Source organism: Lonchura striata, chromosome 16 (genome assembly GCF_046129695.1).
Source record: "Lonchura striata isolate bLonStr1 chromosome 16, bLonStr1.mat, whole genome shotgun sequence".
Taxonomy (NCBI): Eukaryota; Metazoa; Chordata; class Aves; order Passeriformes; family Estrildidae; genus Lonchura; species Lonchura striata.
The window spans coordinates 15,834,199-15,861,030 of NC_134618.1; the positions used below are offsets into that span (position 1 = coordinate 15,834,199).

General features: G+C 57.2%; 1 protein-coding gene across 2 annotated transcripts; it reads right to left on the bottom strand.

Moving 5' to 3' along the window:
* Positions 1-6,070: 6,070 nt before the first annotated feature.
* On the bottom strand, positions 6,071-9,797 carry GRAP (GRB2 related adaptor protein). Of its 2 annotated transcripts, none has more exons than XM_021550547.3 (5): positions 9,720-9,797; positions 8,654-8,751; positions 7,441-7,563; positions 7,112-7,280; positions 6,071-6,453 (listed from the first exon to the last, which is right to left on the bottom strand). In XM_021550547.3, the coding sequence occupies exons 1-5, from the start codon at positions 9,795-9,797 to the stop codon at positions 6,274-6,276; spliced, it is 648 nt and encodes a 215-aa protein (XP_021406222.2). In that variant the 3' UTR covers positions 6,071-6,273. The 2 variants fall into 2 exon arrangements, with proteins under 2 accessions (XP_021406222.2, XP_021406213.2); XM_021550538.3 differs by having other exon boundaries at positions 6,071-6,459.
* Positions 9,798-26,832: the final 17,035 nt, after the last annotated feature.

The following is a 26,832-nucleotide window of genomic DNA, read 5'->3' on the forward strand; positions in this document are numbered from 1 at the left end:
CGGCAATAAATAGGAATTAATTATTCTCCAGTCCTTAAACACACAGTTCGCTTCACCCTCCCCGGCTCAGCGCGCAGCTCGGCGGAGGCACCGCTCCCTTTTCCAACGGCTCCTGCCACGCCGGAGCTCTTCCTGCCGGGGAGGAGGGTTTGCTTTCTGGCAAGGAAAACGCGGAGCTTCCCCCAGCAGGCTGGGGCAGACAGCTCAGGTGTACCTACAGCACCGGGAAGGTCCTTCACCCCCGCGTCCGCTCCCTCCTCATCCTCCGCTCTCGCAAGACAACGCTAACACCGGATGAAATAAAAAAAACTGGGGAAGAAACAAAGGGAAAAGCGGCTAAAGGCAGGGCAGCGAGGAGCAGGACGTGTCGGCCGAGGTGCCGTGGCCGGTTCTCGTTCCCGGAGGAGCGGGGGATGCTCGGCGCCGAGCCCCGGCCTCCTGCGCATCGCCCCGGCAGCGCTCGGCTCGGGGCTCTGCCGGCGCGCAGTGCCGGGCCGGACAGGTAACAGCGAGAAGTGAAAAGAGGAAAAGGAAAAGAGTGATTCATCCCTCCGCCCTGCCCCACCTGCAGTCACATGCTGCCTTCACACGTTCCCTGCCCAGCCCGATTAACTCTTTCGGCTGGTGCGCCCTCGCACCTGCGGCGCCCGGAGCCCCCCGGAGCGCCCGGGTGTGGGAGGGTCCTGGGCGGCTCCAGAGGGTTTGGGCGTTTCGTTATTTATTTGTTTTTTAAATCTCCCTCTGAGATTCCCCCCTCTCCCGCTGTGCCGGCTGGTAAGTCAATATTTCCCAGCCAAAGAGCTCTGTCCTGTGGTTAACCCCTCCTGTGCTGGTGCAGGAGCTCGGAGCCAGGGTGGGTCCAGGGTGGGCAGCACCGAGTGGGAGCTGCCAGAAAGGTTCAAAGCTGCGCTGAGGCAGGTTTAGACTGGATATTTGGAAGCATTTCTTTACGTAGAGGGTGTTCCAATCCTGGAACAACCTTCTTAGAGAGGTGGTCAAGGCCTCAAACCTGTCAGTGTTTAAGAGGCATTTGGACAATGCCCTTAATTTTTTTGGTCAGCCCTCAATTGGTCAGGCAGTGGGACCAGATGATTGTTGTAGGGCTCTTCCAAATGAAACCATTTATTCTATTCTGTCCTGTCATGTCCTGTCTTGTCCTCTCCCTTTTTCTACAGCGTGGTCACGGCCACATCACCAGATCTGGCTGTGACAGGTCTCATTAGTAACAGTGAGATGGACAAAAAACCCCACCCTGGATTCACCACTTGGTGCTCACAAGCCAGAACTGTGCAAGCTCTCTTGAGCTTTTCTCTTGGAAGCTCAGCTGAAGACGAATTTCAGGAATTGGGGTCAGATTCTTGCGCCAATGCAAAAAAAGGGAAGTGCCATGGGCTGTGTGTCTGTCCCTGGCGTTGGCGTGGCTCATCTGGATTCACAGCCGGATAAATGAGGGCCCTGCCTGAGTCAGGCTCCTGGGGCAAAGCCGCCTGTCTGGCCAGGCGCTGGGCCATCAAAGTGCTCCTCTCTGCAGGCACAGTGGCCCTGCTCGTCCCACAGTGACAAATCCTGCGTGGGCTTGTGCCCAGCCCTGGCCTGGCCTGTGCAGGAGGTGCAGCAGGGCTGGGGGACACAGGAATGTGGCAGCAGTTTGTTGGGATCATGGAATTACTAAGGGTGGAAAGGGTCACCGAGTCCAACCCAGCGCTGCCAGCTCCAGCACTACACCACGTCCCCAAGTGCCACATCAACTTGGGGAAGATCCAAGTGCTTGGCTCCCGAAGAATATCAGCTCAGGAGGTGTTTCAGGTGGAGCTGGTGACTTTGTGGCTGACCCTGCAGGGATTTCCCAGGGGTGGGATGACATCCCCATGCTGTGGCCTGCTCACTGACTGCTGCAGCAGAGACTGAGGGGGCTGGAACCAAACCTGGGTGTTTTAGGTGAAATCCCAGCGCTGCTGGCAGCGATGGGGACAGCAAATGGACAGAGGTGAGCACTGAGCCAGCACCCAGGACCTCTTTGGGTGTGATGGGAGATGGCCCAGATGGGTGCTGGAGTGTGGGTGTGTGGCGTGGCAGGAGCGTGTTGTGGTTTTGGCCGCCTGAGCTGCTCGCTCCAGGTGTTTTTATTGTGCCAGGAGATTTACAGACTCTTTCACGGGGTGTGTGTGCACTAATGATTTATTGCATGTGGGGTAAATGCTGCATCCCAGCCGCCATGTGCTGGCTCTGCTGGCGGGGGCGGGTTGGGGTGGCAGAACCCCACACCTGCAGCATCTCCACCTGATGCTCACCTGGGTCCCCCATCTCCCCATCCCGGGCGTTTCTTCACCCCACGTGGTGAATTTAGGCCCCGAATTGGGTGCAGCCCCTGTTTGCAGGCTTGGCTGGCTGTGGCTGAGCAGGTTGGTCCTCATCGTTCCAGGCGTCCCCGGGTGGATCCAGCTGGACAGGCAGCACCCGCTGCAGACACGGCCCCTTTCCTGCAGATGGAAGCATTAATTACAAGGTCCTAACTAATTTTCCATTTTTAGCAGCGGGCCTGAGAGTGAGGCAGTGGGGTATGACACCGAGCGCTGCTCCTGGCTCGGAGGATCCTGCTTCCCACTCACGCCGAGGTGCCACCGAGTGTTCCTCGGTAGAGCTGAGGCCTGGGGCAGGCATTTCAGCTGGAACACAACATCCAGACGCTGCCTTGCCCTTTGGGACGTTTTCCACCCTCCAGCCACCAACGATTTGCATGGAGCCGTGCACAACGTGGTGTTTTAGAGAGGGGAAACTGAGGCACAGAGCGCTGATGGCAGCTTTGCTCAGGGCTGCTGCAGGAAGGAGTCACTGGAGCCTCAGCGCTGACTCTGACCTCAGGGTTGAGTCCAGGCTGGGCTTTTTGGCATCCTTGGGATGTGCTGAGCACGGCCTGTGGTCTGCCCACAACCGAGTCGTGCTCGCAGCTCACCCCGTGCTCCTTTGTGGAAGGTGCCAAGGTGTCACCACCAGTGTTTGGGACAAACTGGGAGGCTGAGGGCTCGTTGGTGGAGGTCACCGGGCAGGAGAACCAGGACAGTGCTGCCAGTCCTGTGCAGGGATCACCCGTGCTCGTCCCCGTGCTCCTGCCTGGGCGGGTGCAGCCCGGAGAGCCGGGCAGCCCATCCATATTAATGCCTGACATTAATTTCCATTCATTTCAATATTTTATGAGCGTAACAATTAAAAAAAAAAAAAAAAAAAAGGGTTCATCACTCGTTGAGACATAGAAATAATTGGGTGTTGATGGTCCTGGAGCGCTGCCACGCAAATCCCAGGAGCTGCTGGTGCTGCCCATGCCCAGGAAATTGCCACAGGGGTGCAGGAACCGGGCTGGCCCCGGGGCTCTGCTGCCTCTGGCTCTGGAGATTCCCCCTGGCAGCTGTCACTGGGTTTAATGTGGGAAAAATCCAACCTGCACTGGGCTGGGCAGCGGGAGGCGAGGGGTGGGACGGGCCCTGAGGTGTTGGAGCTGCGGGTGGGAGTGAGGAGCAGAGGAGGATTTTCAGCTCTCGGGTGGGATGTGCTCCTTGCTCCTCCAGCCGCTGTCCTGCCAAGGTCTGGCCACGGTGGCCACGGCAAAGGCTCAACATCTGCCCAGTGGGAGGGGGCATGAGGGGGGAAGGGGTGCAGGGCTGGCCCCCACCCTGTCAGGGGTCTCAGCTTGTCACCTGCCTCTGTCCCCCAGACTCCGTGGGCTGTGTGGACCCCGAGGAGTGCACCCGTGTGTGCGGGGCCACCCTGGGCTGCTCCAGCATCGCCTGCCCCAGGCTGGTGGTCGAGCTGATGGCAGGGGTAGGTGGGTGCCAGGGGTGACTCCATCCCCACTGGGCTTTGCTGCACCCCAGAGCTGCTGCCAGGGCTTGGAGATTGGGGGGGACCTGTGTTTGGGGGGACCCCACAGATGATGTGGGGGGGTCTGTGTTTGGGGGAACCCCATAGATGGTGTGGGAAGGTCTGTGTTTGGGGGTCCCACAGATGGTGTGGAAGGGTCTGTGTTTGGGGGTCCCAGAGATGATGTGGGGGGGTCTGTGTTTGGGGGTCCCAGAGATGATGTGGGGGGGTCTATGTTTGGGGGAACCCCATAGATGGTGTGGGAAGGTCTGTGTTTGGGGGTCCCACGGATGGTGTGGGAGGGTCTGTGTTTGGGGGAACCCCATAGATGGTGTGGGAAGGTCTGTGTTTGGGGGTCCCACAAATGATGTGGAGGTGCGGAGGGCAGCGCTGGAGCTGGGATGGGTGCGGAGGGCAGCGCTGGGCAGTGCGGAGGGCAGCGCTGGGCAGTGCGGAGGGCAGCGCTGCCCGCACATCCCGGGGTGCCCGGGGGTGCCCCGGGCGGCGCACTCAGCGCCGGGGAATGCCCGGCTCGGTGCCACCGGCCGGGGAGACAACAACAAGGAGCCAATCTGGGTCAGGGCTGTGCCGAGGCTCGGCTGGAGCAGCGGCTGCAGCAGCGGCTTTTTCTTGGCATCTTCCACATCCCCTTCCAGAAAGGGGATGGGCAGCGATCCCGGGGAATGGGGGTCCCGTGTTGTGCCCCTTGGGAAGAGGGGCGCTTGGCTCAGGGCCTGCTTAGCTCCTCCCTGGCTTGGCTGCCGGTGACAAGGGTGTGACAAGGCAGGACGGCTTTCCCCAGGATGGATAATGAATGTTTGCGAAGGGCTTTGCCCGCCCGGGGCTGCGGTGGATCCCGGGCAGGTCCCTCAGTGCGAGCAGGACGCTGCGGGTCGTAGGGACAGAGCCAAGGAAATGTGCTGGGCAGAAGGAAAAAAGCTGTGTGAGGTTTTCCTCAGCGTGGGTTGGCTCCTGAGTAGTTGTCAGGAGGTCCCAGCTGCCCCCACACCCACCAGGGAGGAGATGCCACATCCTGGGATCACGGTTTGGGCTGGAAGGTTCCTCAGAGATCATCTCGGTCCAGCCCTGAGGAAAGGGCTTTGATTGGGGGGTGGCAAAGAGCCCCGAGTTCCCAGACCTGGGGGTCTGAGCTCCAGGAGGTGGCTGTCCCCGGGGTCATCTGTCCTCTACACTCACCACATTTCTGTGCCAGGTTCCTGCTCAGCCAGCCTGGCCACCCAGAGCCACCCAAGGCCACGGGACCCCCGGCTGTGACCCTCAGGGACCCCCCAGAACCCCCGTTCTGGGCCCGTGTCTGTGGCATCAGCGCCATGGTCCTGATGTGTGTCAGTATTTTCTGCTATGTCTGTTTTGCCCAGCGCCCTGACAACCCCTGGGGTGGGGAAGAGGTGCTCGGAGAGGGGAAAAATGAGGATTTGGGTGCTATTTTTCATTTTTTTGGGATGTGATGTTTAAATCCACTGGTGCAACGAGTTGGGTGTTCTGAGCACTACATTCCCTAAGTGGAGGTGTGAGGTGTGGGGGGCATTTGTGGGGGCAGAAAATCCTTTTGGGGGGGTAGGGACAGGCATTGGGGTGGGGAAATGGGGTCGCAGGGAAGCAAAACTGCAGTGGAGCAGCACCTGCGTGAATGGAGGGATGGGACGCCTTGGCAGCGCTGGAAAAGGAGCAGCCACTCTCAGGGGCAACACCCAAACACATTTTAATGGCCCTAAATAAAAAATAATATTAAAAAAAGCACCACAATTTACAGCTATGAACAGCACCCAGAGGATGGAATCTGCCTGGATCAGCCTTCCCTGGTACCCTGAGCCCTGGAATTCCTCCCTGGAGTTGTGGATCCTGGCTGCCTGCAGCCCTCCCTGGAGCTGGGGCTTTGCTTACAGGGTTTGGAGAGGATTCAAGGTTTGGGGTTTTGGGCTCACTCCCTCTGTTGCTGCCATCCCACTGGATTGTGCCTCTGGAAAAGCTTTTTTTTTGAACACTCCACACTCCCTCCCCAGGGAACAGCGCTGCCAGCTCCAGCCCTGGGCTGGGGGACACGGACCAGGGACAAAGGGACACTCAGGCTGTGTGGGCAGCTCTGGTGAGCGGGGACAACGGGGCTGGGTCCTGCCCGGTCTGCGTGGGGAGGGTCACTCGTGGATGGTCACCTGAAGGTCACTGGTGGATGGTCACCTGAAGGTCACTGGTAGATGGTCACTGGAAGGTCACTGGTGGATGGTCACTCGTGGATGGTCACTCGTGGATAGTCACTTGTGGATGGTCACTCATGGATGGTCACCTGAAGGTCACTGGTGGATGGTCACTCATGGATGGTCACTTGAAGAAGGTCACTTGTCGATGGTCACTCGTGGAAGGTCACCTGAAGGTTACTCGTGGATGGTCACCTGAAGGTCACTGGTGGATGGGGTGGACGTAGCTCCGGGGGAAGAGCCCAACACGGCCGTAGATCTTCCCCTGCCACCAGTGGGGGTCAGGGCAGTCCAGGACCTCAATGATGTCCCCGCGGAGGAAGGGCAGCTGGGAGCCCTCCCGGGCTGAGAAGTTGAACTGGGCTTGCACAAATCGGGGTCTCTTCACCTGCAGGGAAGCCGAGGGCAGGGGTTGGTGGGAGGAGAGGGGTCCCCATCTGCCAGCCCCCGGCACTGGGCAGCACTGCCTGGGCCCTGGTGGGGACGCCGTGCCACCACGGCGTGAGGACGAGCCTTGGGATGCCTCCTTTGGAGAGACAGAAGCAAGAAAAGGGAAGAGTGGAGCGCTGGGGACAAGCCCAGGTGGAGGGGAACACCCCAGGGCACAAGACTCCCTGTTCTTGCTGCTGGAGACCCAAAATGGGTGCCCAGGGGACCCTTGGGGGCAGCTGGCACCCTCTCCTTCCCAGCTCCTTCCAGGTGCTGGAGCTTTCCCCATCCCAGCTCCCAAAGTCCAGTTTTGCCACCTCCACAGCCACTGCCCCAGGGCTTGGCTTTGCTGGAGCTTGGCCGTGCCCTGCCCTGGCTCTGCCACCTGCCCTGGGCATCACTCCTGGCCCGAGGGACAGGGATGAGTGCCCTGCCCTGCCCTGCCCTGCTGAGCTGCTCCAGGAGCTCTTCCTCCCTGCAGCACCACGTCTCTCCTGCTCCTCACCCCGCTGAGGTGCCAGCCAGGGATGTCCCTGTCCCTCTGCAGGGACACTGAGCCTCGAGGGGGCTCATGCAGGGTGTGGGACCCACGGGCCCGTCCATGGTGGTACCTGCTGGGTCTGGTCCTCGTCCCACAGGAAAATCTGCTGCTCTTTGGCAATCGTGGTCATCCTGTAGAAATCCACCAGCTCGTTGAGGGAGTTGAACTTTTCCTCCCAGAGGAAATATTTGCCGTTCCTCTCCCTGAGCACCTTGAAGTGCTGGACGTCCTTCCCATAGCTGCAGAAGGAAGATGGATGGATGGATGGAGGGATGGATAGAGGGATGATGGAGGGATGGAGGGAGGGATGGAGGGAGGGATGGATGTATGGAGGGATGGATGTATGGAGGGATGGAAGGAGACCCTTCCCCTCCTGCCGCGCGTCCCAAGGGCGCTCACCTGACGGAGAGGGAGAACTCGCCCGGGGCGCTCTCGCTGTCGCGGATCAGGAAAGCTCCCAGGCGATTGCGCTGGAGCAGCCGCTCCTCTGCCAGCTGCCGGGAGATCCTGCCCGCGTACCACCTGCGAGGGCCACCGGGCTGAGCCACGCGGGCACCCCCGGGCACCCCCGGGCACCCCCGGGCACCCCCCGGCGCCGCACCCGAGAATCCCGGTGCCACCGGGAGAGGGGTCTGCACCGGGCTCCTCGCGGGGCTGCGACCCTCCGCCGGCAATTTCTCCCTTCCCTCCCCCTCCTGGTTCAGCCCGGAATTTTCGGGGGGCACCTCAGGGTGCTGTGGGCGCGCTGCCCCCTCCGCGTCACCGGCAGCCGCCACCGCATCCTGTCACCTGCGCTGTCACCCCGTGCCTCGGCCCCGCTCTGCCGCCTGTCCCCTCCTCCGCGTCCCTTGGGCCCTGGTGGGAAAAGCTCTTCCAGGGGCATAGCAGAAATCCCCCGGTGCCAGGATAAACCCCGGGTGCCAGGATAAACCCCCGGTGCCAGGATAAACCCCCGGTGCCAGGATAAACCCCTCCTGCTGCACCGCCGGCAGCTCCCAAACCGGCTCAAGGAGCAGAGTCCCCCTGTCCCACCCCTGTGCCCGAATATTTCGGGTCCGTGGGCTGGGAAGATTCTCTGCTGCTGTAAGAATTGCCCGGTGAATGATCAGCCGCGGAGTTTAGCACAGGGCCAGCCCCTCCAGGTGCTGCATGGAAGAGGCTGCGTCTCGCCCATCCCGTTTGTTATCCCGAGCTGGAGAAGCAGTGGGATGTGCCCCGGGCTGCCCCGAGCCCACGCGTTCGCTCTGGCATTTAAATGTGATTTACCAGGGGCTAAGGATATATAAAACACAGGTTCAATCAGCGATGGATTAGGCTGGGCTTTAATAACACGGTAATAGGATTGTGTTTAATGCAGTCATAATCCCGTAACGCTTTGTTGTTCCCCAATTATCATTTATTTAGTGGCAGCTCGGTGTGAGGGTTGGATTTTTGGGGGTACGTGGGCGTGCTGCTGCCTTTTGTCCCCTCAGGCTGTGGTGACACTGGCAGACTGACCCCCCTCCCCCCCCCCCAGCTCTGTGACTCAGTTTCCCCCCGTGTGGGACTACCCTGGCGCGTGGCAGACCTTTGGGAATTGGGATTGTTGCCTGGCTGGTGGGGTGGTACTTACGGGTGTGGCTTGACCTTGATGTAGTTTTTGGGGACAAAGCCCTCACGGCCGAACAGCTCAGCCTTGTACCAGTTCTGGTCATCTTCCATGTTGAGGATCTGAGGTGGGAGAGGAGCAGGGAGGTGTCAGCCTGGCTGCCATTCCCTTGGCAGGGGGGCTGATGGGGACCCCATTGCTGCCCCAGACCCCTCAACACCCACCAAGCATCCCCTGGGGAAAAGGGGGCTTTGGCAGTGCTGGCACACCCTGCGGGCTTTGGGTTCACAGAGCTGGAAGGTGCCCGGTGTTGTCCCAGACCCCTGCCCAGGGAAGAGGGTGAAATCTGTCCCTGGAGCAGCCAGGCCATGAGCCAGGCCCCCGTGTCCCCCGGCACGGTGGCAGTGGGTGCTGACACCGCTTCCGTGTGACATTTTCCAGCCTCCCCCGCAGGGGCCCGGGGCCGGCACAGCTGTGAAAACAGGATCCGAAACCCACGGGGAAAACACGCCGGGAGGCAGGGATGGCACGGGGGGTTTGGGGCTCTGGGTTCCAGCCTGGATGTGCCCCCCGGAGGGGCTACAGGGTGCCAGGGGTCCGGGGAGAGCCCGAAGGGATGAGCACATGGGCAGGGAGGAGCTGCCATCACTCCCATCACAGGGCTGCTGCCCCCAGGGATGTTCTGAGCCCCCCTGGAGCTTTTTGGGATTGCCAGATGGCATCTGAGCGCCCACCCCAATGCCCGGGTGGGTGTTTGGGCACATGCTCCTGCTGCCCTGTGCCCTCCAGTGCCCCCCGGACAGGGAAGACGTGTCCCAGACCCTGGGGCTGCCACAGGGCACAGCTGGTGGCACTGCCAGCCACATGTCCCAGCTGGGGGTGTCCTGCTCTGAAGCTGTTCCTGGTAGCAAGCCAGGAATGCTCCTCCACACTCCAAAATCCTCGAGGCCGGCTCCTTATCTCCCACAGAAAGCCCCAGGAGCGTTAAAGCCAGGGCCAAAGGAAGCACCGGCGTCACCACGGGCCCACTCCGTCACCCCAAAACAACATCATCCAACCCCCGCCAGCCGGCGAGCCGTGTCCCCTGTACCTTCAGGGTGTCCCCTTTCTGGAAGGGCAGCTCGTCCTTCTCCGTCGCCTGGAAGGTGTAGAGGGCCACGGACTCCATGGCCGTGGGGCTGCGCGCACGGCGCGGCACCGGGGCAGGAAACCGAGCTGATGTCAGCGCTGCCGGGGCACCACAGCTGCCCAGATGTGCGGCGGAGGCGGGGGGGAGCCGTGCCAGCCCACCCGAGTGCCAGGCGTGCCAAAGGATGGCAGAAGGATTTGGCGTTTCCCCCGCGGTGAGTTGGTGGGCAGCCGGCCGGGGTTTGGATGGGAGAGGGATGGCGATGGGTTGAGGATTTTGGGAAGGGTGTTTGGGGAGCACGGGCAGCGCTGATGGGGGAGTCTCTGGTTGAGCTGCCAAAGGGGGGATTGGTGGGAATGGTTGTTCCAGAAGCAAGAGAATGGCGGCGGGTGGGAATGCCGGAGGCGGAGGGAGGTGGGAGGATGCACACACCTGGTTTTTTGGGAATTCAGAGCGAACCCTCCGTGGCTCAGCTCTGCCCAGCGAGCTTTCAGCACAACTGATGTTGGCTCTTTTGCCTCTTTGGGCTGGCCCCTTGGGCGAGCTGATTTTTCCCAGTTTTCTTCTACAGGGCTTAGGGAATAAAAATCCCTTTTAGACTAAAACTGAGCACTAAAACTTCCCGCTGCTCCCGTGGGCGTCAGGCACGGAGTCTGCAGGGCTCGCACGCCGGGGAGCATTCCCAGCGGGAAGGTCCCTGAGCTGTGCAGCCTTCCTGTGTGTGGGCTGGGGCAGGGAGCGCATGGAAAATCCGCCAGACACCGCCTCGCTTTGCTGCGGGGAATGAAACCGGGGACAGCTGCAGCGCAGTCCCTGCCCGTGCATTTGGGCATTTTCCAGCGAGGAGCAGGATGCTGCTGCCATCTGCCCGGGGTGGGATGAGCCATGGTGCTTGCAGAGCCGCTGCGGGGATTGGGCTCGGTGGTTCGCCTCTCCCAAACCTTATTCCCGCTTCCCGACTGCATCCGAAAAGCAAAGGACCTCTAGGCACCCCACTGAGGCCACTTCAGTGCCCGTGGGAAGGCCAGAGGGATGTGCAGGGTGTCACTGGGTGTCCCCCCACCCAGCGAGGCACAGTCCCCCGTGGTTATCCCGGGATGTGCTGCTCCCAGGGGATGCGGAGGTGCCGGCAAGGCCAGGAGGCTCAGGGAGGCCGTGGGAAGAGGCTCCGAATGTGCTCGGCTGTCCCAGGGAGGAGGGGACTCAGCAAATCCCCGCATCCCTGAGACACGCAGGGGATGGGAATGCAGCAGGAAATCATCTTGGGATGAGCTTCCTCTGCCCCTCAGCAGCTTTGGGGGGGATGGAGCTGGATGTTCCCTGGGGGAACAGCCCAGCAGAGCCGCTGCTCCCCCGCCGGATCCTGTCCCTGCCCCATCAGCCCAGTGGGTGACACAGGGGCCACTCCCGGCCGTCCCACACGGGGAACAATGGGGCAGGGAGGGTGTCCGGGCACTGCAAGGGGCCGGTGTGGGAGACACCTGCAGCCCAGGAGAGCCTTACTGGGGTGACAGTCACCTGTGCCGTGGGGGACACGGGGAGCAGCTTTGGGGTTCGGATTCCTGGAGCAGCAGGGGGAATTTGGGGACACCTAGGGGTGTCCAGACTGGAGCTAGAGGTGGTCCCACAGTGCCAGGCAGGGGGCACAAGACAGTGGAGTCACAGAGGGTCCCCAGAGGGACACAGAGGGGCACAGCGGGTCCCCAGAGGGACACAGAGGGGCACAGCGGGTCCCCAGAGGGACATAGAGGGACATGGAGGGTCCCCAGAGGGTCACAGCGGGTCCCCACCCAGCCTGGCGCGGTGGCCAGGCTCAGGACCGGAGCAGCATGGGATCGTGCCAGCAGATGGCAGCAGTGCCCCAGGGGACACTGGGGACACTGGGAACACTGGGAACACTGGGGACACTGGGGACACTGGGGACACTGGGGACACTGGGGACACTGGGGATACTGGGAACACTGGGGACATCAGCAACACTGGGAACACTGGGAACACTGGGGACACTGGGAACACTGGGGACACTGGGGACATCAGCAACACTGGGAACACTGGGGACACTGGGGACACTGGGGACACTGGGAACACTGGGGACACTGGGGACACTGGGAACACTGGGGACACTGGGGACACTGGGGACATCAGCAACACTGGGGACACTGGGGACACTGGGAACACTGGGGACACTGGGGACACTGGGGACATCAGCAACACTGGGGACACTGGGGACACTGGGGACACTGGTGACACTGGGGACACCAGGGACACTGGTGACAGGGTTAGGGACATCCCCTGGAGCGCGGGCTGTGCAGCCCACATGGCAGTGAGGGGGCAGTGGGGACATCGGGAGGGACACTGGGGACACTGGGGACAGCCCCTCCTGCACTCAGGCTCTAGTGAGGCAGGCAGCCCCTTGACACCTCTGTCACTCCCTACATCACAACCCGTCCCTGTCCCTGTCCCCGTCCCCGTCCCCTCCTGCTGCCCTGGCCGCACTCCCCGGGCAGGGTCCAGGTCCCTGCTGCTCCCTGGTGCTCACTGGTGTCTCACTGGTGGCCTGCTGATGGCTCACTGGTGGCTCACTGGTGGCCTGCTGATGGCTCACTGGTGGCTTTGCTGGTGGCATGCTGGTGGCTCACTGGTGGCTCACTGGTGCTCACTGGTGGCTCACTGGTCTTGCTGTCCCCAGCTGCTGCCTGAGCACGCGTGGGCATGGTGGGGTGCCAGCAGCACCTGCACCCCCAGACAGGCTGGGCTGCTCTGGGGCCCCTTTCCTGGGCAGGGAGCCAAACCCTGCCGTGCTCAGCTGCTCCCCAGGTGCCCATCCCAAGCTGCTGTGCCACCCCTGAGCCGATGCCCGGCAGGGTGGGATCCTGGGGGATCTGTCCCCTCATCCCTGTGCCCTGCACGTCCCCTCGCAGGGACACAGGAGGTGCCACACGGTTGCTGTTGGTTGGGTGTCAAAGCCTGATGAACGTTGGGGCTCGGTCCTGAGCTCAGCTCAGCCTGCAAGGAGATCCCAAAGATCAGCCGAGGGCACGGAGCAGAGCGTGGCAGCCCATCCTGCCCCGGCTTTGGCCAGCAGCCCCCGCTGCCTCTGCCTCCGAGCCGGGGAGTTCTGTGACCCTGGGGCAGGTGGAGGAAGGTGCCAGGAGCTCTGGCATTGCCCTTTCCTGGCTGCAGGGCCATTCCAGGCGCTGGGATCTGCTGCTGACTCCCGGGTTGCCCAATCTGCCCAGCCCTGTTTCATCAACATCCTGTGTTTACCTGGCTGCAAAATCCCCACGCGGGAGGGAGGAAGAGGAGGGAGGGGAGCCTCTTCCCCTTCCTCTGCAGCCTGAGGAGCTTTGTTATGGACACCGCTCCGGGCTCCCCAGCTCCTCTCCTGCTGCTCAGTGACCCCTTGATCTGCCCACGGAGGGGGAATCTCACGCCTGGCTTTGCCTCCTGGGGGGCTTTGAGCTGGGCCTGGATGGGCAGGGCTGGGCAAGGCTTTGGCTGGGAAAGGTTTTGAGCTGGTCTTGGATGGGGCAGGGCTGGGCTTGGATGGGGCAGGGCTGGGCAAGGCTTTGGCTGGACAAGGCTTTGGGCTGGGCAAGGCTTTGGGCTGGGCAAGGCTTTGGCTGGGCAAGGCTTTGGCTGGGCAAGGCTTTGAGCTGGGCAAGGCTTTGGGCTGGGCAAGGCTTTGGCTGGGCAAGGCTTTGAGATGGGCCTGGATGGGAAAGGGCTGGGCAAGGCTTTGGGCTGGGCAAGGCTTTGGGCTGGGCAAGGCTTTGGCTGGGCAAGGCTTTGAGATGGGCCTGGATGGGAAAGGGCTGGGCAAGGCTTTGGGCTGGGCAAGGCTTTGGCTGGGCAAGGCTTTGGGCTGGCTCATTGCAGACCCAGGGTTCTGCCCCCGGAGCAGGGAGAGGGATGGATGCTGCCCCAGGACACAGCACTGTGCTGGGGGCTGGCAGTGCAGCACAGCCAGGATCCAGGCTGTGCCTGGATGGGGAATGTGGATAAATCCTGTAGGATAAAGGCTGCAGCTGCCCGTGTGCCCAGGGATGGAATCAGCCCTTCCCACGGGGACCCAGATGTCTCTCGAGCCCCACCGAGGCCCTGCACAGGGAGGAAGTGACATCCTGGGCTAGAAAATGCCACAGCAGGGCCCCCAGACAGGATCTCAGAGTCAGCATTTCCCCCCCACCAGAGCAGAGGCCACGCTGGTGACTCCTGAGCACCAGATCTTGTGTGTAACTCAACTTCTCAGCCCACACTCGTGCCACCAGTTCCACCCTGGTGTAGCTGAGGACAGAGGATCAGAGCTCTCTGGAGCTCACATTATCCCACAGGATCTGTAGGAAAACATCTACAGGAGGAGCAGACACAGAGAATTGGCCACCCTGGGTCCAACGTGGCCATGAAAGGCTCCTTGAGGTGCTGGTGGTCTCCAGACATGGGGCTGCATCTCCTCGGGGTCAGCATGGGTGGCTGGGGCTGGTTTGGGGTTTTTGAGCTGGTAAATCATGGCAGGGCCCACTTGCCTGTGGTGTAGGTGGGTTGGGAAGTGGCACTGTGCTCTCATGGGAGAAACCCGAGGCAGGGGGCTGGTGGTGGGGCCTCACTTTCTGCTTTTGGCCCCAAAAACGGATCTGGAAAAGAAGTGATTGTCATGACGCCTCAGGTGTAGAATTCAACCCAAAACCTATAAGGAATGATCACTGATGGGGTCATCCCAAACAACCCCTTCAAGAGGGATAAGCCTTGGGTGGTTGGTGGCTGGGATTGGCTCCTGGGAAAGGCCAAACCTGGTTTTGGTGAGGAGGGAGAGCCCAGACACAGCAGCCACAGGGGAACAAACAGCGAGGGCTTCCTGCAGCTCCCAGGACTCTGCTCTCTGCTGGGTGAGGTCTCTGTCAGTGCCTGGCTCTGGGCACGCTGGGGTGGGGGCTCAGGCCAGGATCATTTACTGATCCTGTGCACCATTAACCACCAGGGCCAGCACAGCTGGGGGTTATTTGCCTCCCTGGGCTCTAGAAAAGGACCTGGTGGCCACTTCTTGGGTTTGGACTGATGAGAAGGGAGTGTTCTCTCTTGTGGCTGTGTCTTGGAGGTACTCCTGGGATCCTGCTCTTCCCTGGGATGCACCAAGAGCGAAAGGTGAGCTGTCCCTCTGTGTGGTGGCTGTGTCTCCCCCGGTGTGACCTGGAGAGGATGGAGCTGTCCACATCCACCTGGAGCAGATCTCGTGTGCCCCACGGCTGTGGTGTCCTGGTCCTTGGCTCTGGCCTGGGGCTTTGCTGTGGTCACTGACACACCTGGGGGAACTCTGGGACCTGCTGGGTGCCCTCATGCAGGTCAGGCTCTAATCTGAGCTGTGGGAGGAATGTTTTCTGCTGAATCCTGCTGTGGAACTGTCTGATGGTGACTCCTGGGATGATCGGCTGTGTCTGGCTTCCAATCTCCATCCTTGGATCTGTGCTGTGGACAAGCCCAGGTCCCCAAGCTAAATTTTCCTAGCTGGGCTGATGCTGCAGCAGGGATGGGAGTGGGGAATGCTCTGTCAGCTCCTCAGGAGCCATTCCCAGACAGCTGAAGCTGGAAAACCCCTCTGTGCTGCATTCTGTCAGCACAGCATGGAGGTGCAGAGGGTCCCAGCTTTGATTCACACGGGAGACAAATGAAAAGGGTCCCTGTAAGTGGAAGTTACAAAGAAAGTGGGCAGGAGGTGTGGGATTTGGGTGTGGAGGCTGTTTGCTGTCGCTGTTTGCCATGGGGGGAGCCTCCTGGGCTGATGGAGTAACCACCCATGGGCAGGGGATCTCCGTGGCTCCTGCAGGGCTTGTTTGAGGGGAGTTTTGGTCACATCCAGGCTCAGCCTGAACGGATTCCAAGAATCTCCCCCTCAACAAGAGCATCTGTTATTTTTCTAGGAATTAAAAAGAAAACCCCACCGCCGAGGGCTGTGCCGTGTGCGTGGGTGGGGGGACCGTGCTGTCACCCTGCTGTCACCGCCGTGACTCACCCGGGGGGCTGCGACTCCCAGCAACAACCACAACAACAGAAAAAACCCAAAAAAACGTAGGGAGAAATTGTGAATGATGCTGGCTGCCACCGGGGTAGTCAAATTTCTGTTCCTCCTTTGGGCTGGCTGGTTAACAAAGAAGTTATTAATAACCAATTAAGCCACAGCTCACGTCATGCCTTCCTCTGGGAGTGTGGCAGGAGCGGCCCTGGTTCCTCCTTCGGCTCCGTACCCACCCTGCTGCTTTTGGGGGGACATTTGGGCTGCTGGGGATGGGGACAGCTCCCAGGGCCATGGTGACACCTCCCTGGGCTGTTGGGGACCGCCAGCACAGCGGTGACCCGAGGCTGGGGCATGGCGTGTTGGGCTGAGCCGCTGGTGGGAGAGGAACCGCGTTTGGCAGGAATTTGGGCAGTGCCAGCGCAGATGGTGACAGCCGTGGGGACACGGAGGGAGGAGGAGGAGGGTGAGAAGGGTCCCTGCTGGGCACTGATGTGCGCGGTGCCACATGCGGGGCAGAGCTGAGCCAGATGCGATGGGAGCAGAGAATCCGGGCACTGTGCCGCTCCTGAAACGCCTCATTCAGGGCAGGAGCGGCGGGACAAGAGGGAGGAAGCGGAGGGAAGATGGAGCACTGAAGGCCTCTGTGTGTGGCCGGGCGGATGCAGGTGCAGCTGTGGATTCCCCGGATGCTCCACGCCGCCCTTGCTCGCCGGGGATGCAGCCGGGAGTCCCCCCAAGTCCCCAGCCCTGCTGTGGCTCTGATTTATTGCCACACTGCCCAGCGCTGTCCTTTTATTCATCTATAGGTGTGTGTATATTCCCTGAAGTGTCACCCTGTGGGTCTCAGGTTCAGTCAAAGGAAGAAACGGAGAGTTTCTAGCCAGGCAGGGAAAGAGCTGGGAAAGAATGTAAATAATTCTTTATCTCTTGTTTTTCACATTGTTTATAGTTAAGTTCTATCACTGTGCGTCAAGCATTCTGCACCAATGCTGTGGGTTGTTTTCACTTCAGAACCATTGGATTTTATCCTTGCAAAGCTCTGTATAAAAGAGCAGGGTATTTTAAATAAATCAGAGTTTTTACTCTCAACATCCTTCTGAGTCAGTCTATTCATTCCCGTCCTGCCTCAACAGCGACATCACCCAGGGTTGGGCTGTCCCTCGTTGCTCTGACCTCTCTCCTGTCCTCAGCTGAGGATCTGCAGGAAATGTTTGGTAATTAAGTGGCTGTGAAAACTCTGCCCAGCCTGTCATCAGCTGAAATCAGCCCCGAAGGATACACGGGAGAATCCACACACGTGGCCTTGCCTCTCCCACCCCACGCTGCGCTGCTCCCTTTGGAAAACTAAGCTGAAAAAAGCTGCTGCCCTGGTGGCAGAGCCCTGCCAGGGCACTTCTCCTGAGTGGTGATTTTCACCTGTGCAAGGCAAGAGGAAAAACTGAGTGCAGGTTTTTTTAGGAAGCCACAATAGAACAGATGAATTCCTCCCAAGGGCTGTGCTGGGCTGTGATTCCTGACACATCAGCCGTGACAATCCAGGGTAATTTCCCCGAAGCCTCTCCAGATGTCTGTGTGTAAATGAGAGCAGGATCTGGCCCTGTTAAAGGAGCACTGCCCACGGGTTTGCTCCAAGATGTGTGTTCTTGCTTTATGCTCTCTTAGTAAATGCAGCACTCCTAGGAGGCAATTCTGCATCTTAAATAGAAAGCCAAGGCACTGCTTTCTCTTGCAGTATTCCTGCAGAGCTGGAAACAGCATTTGCTTCAATAGAAGAGTTTGAGATCCCCAGGAAAATGGGACCTGAGCCCCCTCCCTGTGAAGCTGATGGCAAAGGAACAGCGTTGCTCTGACAGGGCTCATGAGGTAAGGCACTAACATTAGCACAGGTAATAAAAACCCTCCCATGTAGGTGTGCTTGGCACAAGATGCAGTAGCAAGCAAAGCATTTGGCAAAATCCTGTAAAATATCTGTTTCTGCGCCGTGTTCCTTTCAGCATCTGAAATGCAGATTTGTCATCTTCCTTCCTCCTTCCTCCCCTCTCTTCCTCTCTCCCAGGCTGAAAGAGGAACCGGGTTTGGGTTTTGCTGGGGGGCAGGTGGCCACTACAGGCTGAGCAGCTCGAGGAGCTGCTGAAGAGGTTGGCAGCAGGACCCAGTGGTGTGTTATGTCCATTTGTCACATCAATGTCCCATGGTGATGCCCTGCTGCCCAAACTGGGATTTCAGAGCCCTTTCATGTCAGGGGGGGTTAGGTTGGATATTAGGAAAAGGTTCTTCCCCCAGAGGGTGCTGGCACTGCCCAGGCTCCCCAGGGAATGGTGCCAGCCCCGAGGCTGCCAGAGCTGCAGGAGGGTTTGGACAGCACAAGGCACAGGGTGGGATTGTTGGGGTGTCTGTGCAGGGCCAGGAGTCGGATCAAAGATCCCTGTGTGTCCCAATCTGGCATTACAGCCTCTGGCATTGCCTGGGAGCAGGGGGCTGGGGACACCACGGGGCACAGGATGCCCTGGAAGGGCTCAGATGAGCAACAGGAGCAAGAGTTTGATCGTGGGCGAGCTCCAGCTCCAAGTGGAGGGGACAGTGTGGAGGGAGAGGTGGCTGGAGGAACTCAGGGAACTTCTGGAGCAACAGGAACAGTGTGGACTGGGCACAAAGGACTGGAATTACTTGTGGGACACCCTCAGAAACAGCTTGGGCAGGGGCTACAGCCCCTCTCCAGTGTGGGCACCTGTGTCTTCTCCCTCTGGAAACCAGATTAGCACAAATTCTATATCCCAACCTGATGCCTGCTTGCTGCTCCCTCAGCTGGGACCAGGAATGCAGCCTCCAGTGGTTTGCAGCTGTGCTGTTCTTGGCTCCCCGGGGCAGACACAGTTCAATAAATCATTTTAGCATGTGTTTAAATCTCCCTGAGCACCTCTGGGTGCAGAAGGCTTAGGGAACGTGCCAAGTGTCTGCAAGGCTTTAGGCCTGAGGGTGGAAAATGTGCCAGTCCATGGAGAGTCTGGAGAAAGGAGCTTCAGAGGGATGGAGCTTTTGGGAGAAACCCAGGAGAGCTGAGGAAAACAGCACGTGGGTGCTGCTCTTGGCCTCTGCTCTGAGGGGTGGTAAACATGAAGGTCTGGAGCTGGGAGCCAGTGTGTGGGAAGATAAGAACATCCACCCTGCTTAAAAGCAGGTGTCCAGTCCAAAATCTGAGCGCTGGCAGCGTTTATAGCAAATGTTTGAGGATATAATTGGAGAGGGACTTTTCACAAGGATGTGTAGTGATAGGGTGAGGGGGAACGGCCTTAAGTTGAAGGAGGGCAGGGATAGATTTGCTATTAGGAAAAAATTCTTCCCTGTGAGGGTGGGGGAGGCACTAGACCAGGTTGCCCAGAGCAGCTGTGGCTGCACCAACCCTGGAAGTGTCCAAGGCTGGATGGGGCTTGGAACCACCTGGGATAGTGGAAGGTGTCCCTGGCTGTGGGTGTGGCTTTGGATGATCTTTAAGGTCCCTTCCTACCCAAACCAGTCTATGATTCTCCAATAAGAGAAATAAGTGTGTGAACAGACAGAATTCCACGCTGTGTTCTTCTCCTTGGATTCAGTAATTCGGGGCACCTCCCAAACTGGAGCTGTGTCTGCAAGATGCATCTTGAAAGAAGCACCCTTGAGTGACAGCATCTCCAGTTCTCTGCCTTTCCCCCAGGCTCTGCTCTCAGAGCAAAACAAGAGGTCCTGCCCTGCCTGGAGGGAAAACACGGGAGTCTCACGTTTCTCTCTCAAGTGCAAGCTGCAAAAGCTGATGCAGACACGCTCTGGAACGTGCCGGTAATGAAGAGCAAGGCCCAGGGTGTCTGTGTGGAAGTGGCTGTCAGTCTTCATTTAAGGGTCAGTCGGTGGCTTCTTGGAGGAAGTGGCCTGCAGAGCCCAGCCCTTCTTCCCCGAGTGCTGGAGATCCTGCTGAGTGCAAAAACCTTCTCAGCTGAGCTGTGCAGGTGCCCCAAACCCTTCTTCCAGCCCGCTGGTGACGCATGTGGGGTTTTCATGACATCAGGCATTTTGGGCTTCTTTAGTTTTCACCCTCCTGGAGTGGATTGTTCAGCTGATGTTTCACCAAAGGCCACTTTCAGTACTGCTAAAATCTGTTGTGGTTGTGCGTGGTTTGCACCCCATGCCCCTCCCAAAATGCTCTGAGTGACGTGGAAGCATCTTGAGGGACAGAGGAAGCTTGCTGTCTGTAGCAACTTGCTCTGCAGTTATTTTTGGTTGAGGTTATTGTGGTTTGTGTCCCAGAAAAGATGGGGCCGTGCACAGCCGGTTCCCAGCAGCGCTGCTGTTTGCCTCTCTCTCACCTTTTCCTATCAGAGATGTTTGATTTCTGAAAATCAGAACGCAACAGACCCCTTTGACTTCCTCTCATGTCCACAGGGTCAGGGAGCAATCCTGCATTTCTCCATCTCAGTCCATGAGAATGTGGAAGCTCGTAGGAGTATTAATTACAGCCAATTATAACCTGCTTGACTGGCTGAGGTGCTCAAATGGCTCCTGAGATTTGCTGTTGTTGAAGAGGAACGTTTTCCTTCCACCAAGTTTTTGAGGAGCTCATAGAGGGCTGATCCATGGAGCAGCTGGGCTGGGCTGTGTTAGCACTGAACACGTTCTGGAGGAATTCTTGCCTGCAGTGCTGTGCAGTTTGTTTGCTTTGTGGAGTCCTGATGGCTTGTCACGAATCTCTTCCAGCCCAGCTGGTGATTTTTTTTTTAAATCTGCTTGTTTGTCACACAGGGACCGTGTATTTACAGCTCTGCAGCATTGTTTAGGGTTTTTTACAGAGTGAAAGTTCCTGGGAAGCCCTGCTGAAGATGAGATGGGGCAGCAGGGACAAGTTTGGAGTCACAACCGTGCATGCAGATATGAAAGTTTCAACTGGCTCTGTGAGCCTGGGAATGGAGGAAGTTACTTGCAGAAGTGGGAATCAGAAACCCAGAAATTGGGCCAACTAATTAAGGGACTGGCTGGATGCTGTGCAAACACAAACCAGGCAGACAGCTCTCAGTTTTCATCTGTCAAGGGGGGAAAGCTACCAGCTTTTCGGTGCTGGGCATCCAGCTGTAATCCAGGGACGTGGCAGCACTGTTCCAGCCTCTCTGTTTAAAAGCCACAAAATACCTGCAGCTTCCAGTACTTGCTCTGCTTTGGGGGTCACATCTTTGTGTCTGAGAGCAAGACTCTGAAATTTGAGCTGAAGCTGGCTGTAGCTGTGCAGCTCAGCTCCCAGGGTTGGAGCTGAGGTGGCTTTCCAGGTGTTGGATGCTCTGGGAGCAGAGCACACGTGAAGGAAGCTCCAGTTGTCCCCATGGTGGCCCAAATCTCTGTGAGCACAACACTGTGGTGTGATGATGCTGATTTCAGTGTTGGCACCCCTGACTCACCCCAGGTAAGGGGGATGGATGGTTTGCTGCATCTGATTCCTGTGGGGAAGGTGATGTTTTCTGGGGTTTTGTGCTTAAAAATGAAACTCCTTGTGCTGGACCACGTCCTCTGCCAGCAGTAGCCACAGGCTGGGTGCTTGCTTGTAGGTACACATAATTTCTCCCGTCTTCTACAAGTGTACAAGTCTTTTGCCACCCTTTCCAGCTAGGACCAGCCAAAATTCCTGTTCCAACAGGAGAGAGGAAACCCAAATCCCGGAGGATTCTGCAGAGCCAGGAGTGTAGCTCCTGACACGTTCCTCAGAGCCAACAGGGCGTTTTCCCTCAAGGTTAGAAACAGCTGGGAGGAGTGAGGATAATCCCTGGCCATGTGAGGTCCTTGTGCAACTGCACAGGTCATCCTGCAGTTTGGAAGTGATTATGGAGCCTCTATCAGTCTGAGGATGGGCCTGGGGCAGAAGGGAGGGGCTGATTCTCCGGGTGACATTCTTTGGGTGGCTGCAGGAATGAGGAGGAGGAATTCTGATGGGTGATGTTGTCCATCAGCTCCATCCTGGCAGGAAGTCCTCTTGTTGTGACAAGGAAGAAGTCAAGAGGGATAGAACAAACTGTACCAAGCAAAAGTGTGGAATGCCCATCCTCCAGCAGGAGCTTACAGGCTCTGCCTTGGTGACTTGCTTTGAGGGGCCAGATGGTAACAATAAATATGAGCCTGACTTTGCTGGGCCTGAGTCTGCCACTCCAAACTGTGCAGATGGTCCTAATGGGTGAGTGCTCCCAGCCTGGAAACAAGCAGCACATCCAGGCTCTTTAGGTCAAATGTGTTCCTTGTGTCCTATAAACCCAGAAAAATACCTCCTCAGCAGTCGGTGTGGCCTCGCATGGCCCTGTCCTGTCTTTTCTGCTGATGTGGGTGCTGATCTGAGGCTCACCTGAACCTCTGGTGAGCTGGTTCAGGGAGCTGAACTGGCTGAGAAGCAGCACTCCCCCCAAAAAAGTGATTAATCTTCACCACAGGTGGTATGAGCTGGTGCTGGTGGCAGGGAGGGAATGGGAAGGGGTGGTGGAGGAAGGGCAGGAACCACAACACCCTGACTTAGGTCAATTAAAACTTGTGGAATTTCACCCCGAGGCTTCAGTGGGATTTAATGTAAGCAGCACAGTAGCCTTGGCTTCTTGCTGTGGCATGGGAGAAACTGCACCTCGGGAGCAGTAAGGAGAAAGGAATGAGGGAAGGTGCCCACAGATGAGAACAGCTCCAGCTTCTAAAGAAACACAACACTTGGTAATTACAAGAACTAAGCACATTCAAACGTCACTGCCTCTTGCACTGTCAGAGCACATTCATTTTGAGAAAACCAGAATGTGCTGGGCTTGCATTCTCCCTTCTCTTTTCATGAATCTGCCAACGTGTTCAGAAAAGGTCTGGTTTGAATACCCATATTAGAGGTGTATTAATTTTGAACTTGTCAAAAGGAATATTTGCATTGGAAACAGTTCTACAAGTTTGTCTGCATCGTGAAGGGAACGAACCCCCTCCTGCTGGCTGTGTTCTGATTAGCTTGGGCTGCTTCCAGCTGAACTCAGGCACAGGCTCACTGGCTCTACTCTCCCTCATTCCCGTCCTTCTGCTTTTCTCCCTTATTTAAAGATGTTTGAAGAAGTCAGGCTAAATATGATGGGAACTAAACTCTTATTTTGGTTCTCCTCGCTTTGTAGACAAACCCTGGAAGTGTGGTAGGGCTGTAGACCCTGTGGATCCATGTGTCTAATTGAAGCAGACAAGACTGTAACTCAGACTTTGCATATTTCAATGAAATATTCATGAATCCAGGAGAGAATAACCCGGGGTGAACATCAAGTTGTATAATCTGAATATATTCTCTATAACTGTCAGCAACACGCAGCCAGCTCAGAAAATTCCGGGGAGGGTCTGTGCTTGTTGAGAAACATCTCGCTGCTTTGGCTCTAAGGACAATGATGATTGTGTTTGCCCAGACTATTTAATTAGCAGATTTCCCAAATTGGGCTCTTAGGGACTGAAGTCCCCATTTACCCCATGTGGAAGCATGCAGCTTCCCGGGAAAGGCTGGGAAGCTCCAGCTGGAGTGGAGGGTGCCCAACCTCCCGAGACACGAGGCAGTTCCTCACTTGGCTATTTAATCCAGGCTGGAGCGCTGAACATTAAACACACCTTCATTAGATGATGCTCGTCTCTATTTCTGCATTGATTCCTCTGAAGACCTGCAGGTTAGGAGTGGGAAGGAAAATCAGTAATGGAACAAAATGACTGTGATTTAGAGATTGGATTGCACGCAGCCAGGGCCATGCATCAGGATAATGAGATTCAGTCTTGTTTGCTTACAAGCACTGGAGACAGAAGCAGAAAATGTGATCCACCAAGCCAGCTCTCAGGAAATGAGGAACAATAGAGTGAGGAAATCAAATTTCAAATGGCAGGGATATATTTATCGAGTTTTCCTTGGGATTTTTGCAGCGCTTTGGGGCGTTCTCTGTGCAGTGTTTTTTCGGGCAGCCGACATATGGCGGGAGGATTAGATCACTGCAAAGCACCGTTGGTTCTGACCTATTTGTTAATGCGGGGCTGGGGTCAGCGACAAGGGACAAATGCACTTGTCACTGTTTGGGGCTTTTCACGTGCTGCTCCTGTTGTCCCTCGCACTGTGGCCAGACATTTGGAACAAACTCATTAGCTAATTAGTGGTGTGCTCAGCCCCACGTGGGCGATATTCCCATTACGGCTGTGGAACAGCCCCTCCTGAGGCTCCCTGGCAGCTGCTCTTCCTTAGGTTAGTTGGGAGGGCAGCTGGGGGAGGATGTGCCTTCCTCATCTTCTCTGGGAGAGCCTCCTGCATTCCAGACATCCCACTCCTTATCCTCCTGCTCCTTATCCTCCTGCTCCTTGCCTACTCCCACTCGCTGGGGCTACTGCCACCAGCTCGTCTCTGTTGACCAGTGACAGGACCTGAGGGGGTGAAGCTGTGCCAGGAAAGTTTAGGTTATCAGGAAAAGGGTTTTCACCCAGAGGGTGCTGGGCAATGAACAGGTTCCCCAGGGAATGGTCATGGCATCAAGGCTGCCAGAGCTCCAGGAGTGTTTGGACAACGCTCTCAGGCACAGGGTGGGATTTATAGAATCACAAAACAGTTTGGGTTGGGCAGGATCTCAAAAATCCTTCATGGGCAGGGACACCTTCCACTATCCCAAGTTGCTCCAAGCCCTGTCCAATCTGGCCTTGGACACTTCCAGGGGTGTGGCAGCCACAGCTTCTCTGGGCACACTGACCTAGTGAAAGGTGCCCCTGATCCTTGGCGTTGTCCTGTGCAGGAGCACAAGTTGGATTTGATCTCCTTGTGAGTCCCTTCCCTATCCTGAGGACATCCTGGAGCCTGTGAGCTGCCTTCTCCATGTGGATTGCTCTGCTGGTTATCAGGGTGGTGCCACAGCTCCCGGTGCCCAGCTCGGGCTGCAAATCGTGGCCTTGGACTCTGGTTGTGCCAACGCAGCTGAAGTGTTGTGGCTGGGAAGGATCAGAGATGGCTCGGGTCAAGATCCAGGTGCAGCCTGCTCCAGAGAGGGATGGGGCAGGGCTGCAGTGGGAAGTGTTCTGCACCAGCTCCTGGCTTTAAAATCACAGGACAAATACAGCGACCTCCTGTTGCTAATATGAAACAAGAGACGTAAATCCACTGCCACGAGTCTGCTCAGGGGAGGGAACATCCCTGTGCAGCCTGGGCAGAGCTCTGCTGGTGCAGCTCTACCACTCATACCTGCCCGGGGCAGCAGGAACACTGCACTGTAAGGCATTAACACAGATATAATAATCAAAAAAGAAGTGATTTTACTTGGCTGGTTTGTTTTACTTGCACTATGGGGCTCGATCTGGTTGATAGAAAAGTGTTTTTTTCTGGTGGAATTGTGCCAGCTGCAGGAGGTTTTTGCTGGGTTTGCTGATTTGCACACTTAATGATGTGGAGAGATACCTGGGATGGAGCTGGGAATGGAGAGGAAGCTGCCTCCTGCTCTGGAGAGCTATCTGCCCAGATCTGGAAGAAACACAGGCAGGAGAGAAGGCAGCAGGAACAATCCTGTTCTTCCTATTTTATTTTAACCAAGAGCTTTCTTCTCCTCCTTTAGAGCTGTCAGCACCTGATCATTAGGATTAATGAACGTGCCCAGAAACATTGGGTTTCCATCATTGCTGTTTTCTTGCAAAGAAGAAAAGGGGGAAGTATTCTTTCAGCTCCTGCTGATACCATCAGATGTGTGCTGATCCCTTATTTTTTTTTTTTCACCCAGAATTGAATCCTGCCTAGCTCAAGGTTAACAGCTAAGCCAGAATCACAGCTCACTGCAGAAGATCCGAATCTTCCCAGCTCCCAGATGGTGCTCAAGGCATTGGAATGTGCAGCATTTCTAAACAAGATGCTTTTAATGCAGCTCACCCGGTGTTTCACTGCAGTCCCCGTTCTTCTGTATTTAAACCTCAAATCTGTGGCAGATTTGATAGTGGCTCCATGAGAGGGAAGTGTGGATGCTCCATCCATGGAAGTTTCCAAGGCCAGGTTGGACGGGTCTTGGAGCAGCCTGGGAATAGTGGGAGGTGTCCCTGCCCCTGTCAGGGTGATTTTTAAGGTCCCTTCCCAAACCATTGTGGGATTTGATGAAGTTTGCAGCACTCAGCCTGACCTTCCTTTCCCTTAAAAGCAGTGACTCATAAACTGGATTTTGCTCCACATTTCTGTTTCCCTATGCTTTTGTAAGGCACGATTCCTCAGGAATTTGGGTTTTAAATAACCAGCAGCAGTGCCCTGTGCCAGCAGCGATCCAAGCGGAGCTCTGCTCTCCAGCTTCTCCCTTGGCCCACACCAATCCTGACTGTCTCCCTCCCGAGCAGCTGTGTCCCGTTTCCTTGAATTGTCTCCCGGTTTTAAGATGGGAACAAATATATTCAGGGAGGACTACAATGGGAGCAGTACCCTCCTCCAGCCCACGGTGCCGGACACAGGTTTAGTCATTATTCCCAGGGGAAGGACGTGTGCTTCGACCCACCCAGACCGTCCAGCTCCTCCTGCCACGTTCGTGCCTCTGTGTCCCTGCTGAGCTCCCCGTCATCGCCCAGCGCGGAGACCCCGATCCACAAATGTGCTCATAAAGTGTCCCCTTAGCCATAAATGTGGTTATTTTATATTGGGAGTACCTGCGCTGTGCGAGGCAATGGGAGCTGTGTCAGGGAGGTTCAGGTTGGACATGGGGAGGGATTTTCTCATGGAAAAGTGATTGAATATTGGAATGGGCTGCCCAAGGATGGAGTCACTGGCCCTGGAGGTGTTTAAGGGAAGGCTGGATGTGGCTCTCAGTGGTACAATCTAGATGACAAGGGGGTGTTTGGCCATAAATTGGGACTTGATTATCGCAGGTCTTTTCCAAATGAATTCATTCTATGATTCTGCTGCCAGCCCACACTGGACCGCGATTTTTGGGGGGCTACCCTGTCCTAAATCAGTTTCTCCTGGGCGCTGTGAGTGTGGAGGGGGAGTGTGCTCCCCAAGCCTTCTCCTTCCACCAAAGGCAGCCCCAGACCTGCTTTAAATAGCCACAAATATGCTTATTTTGTACTGATAGT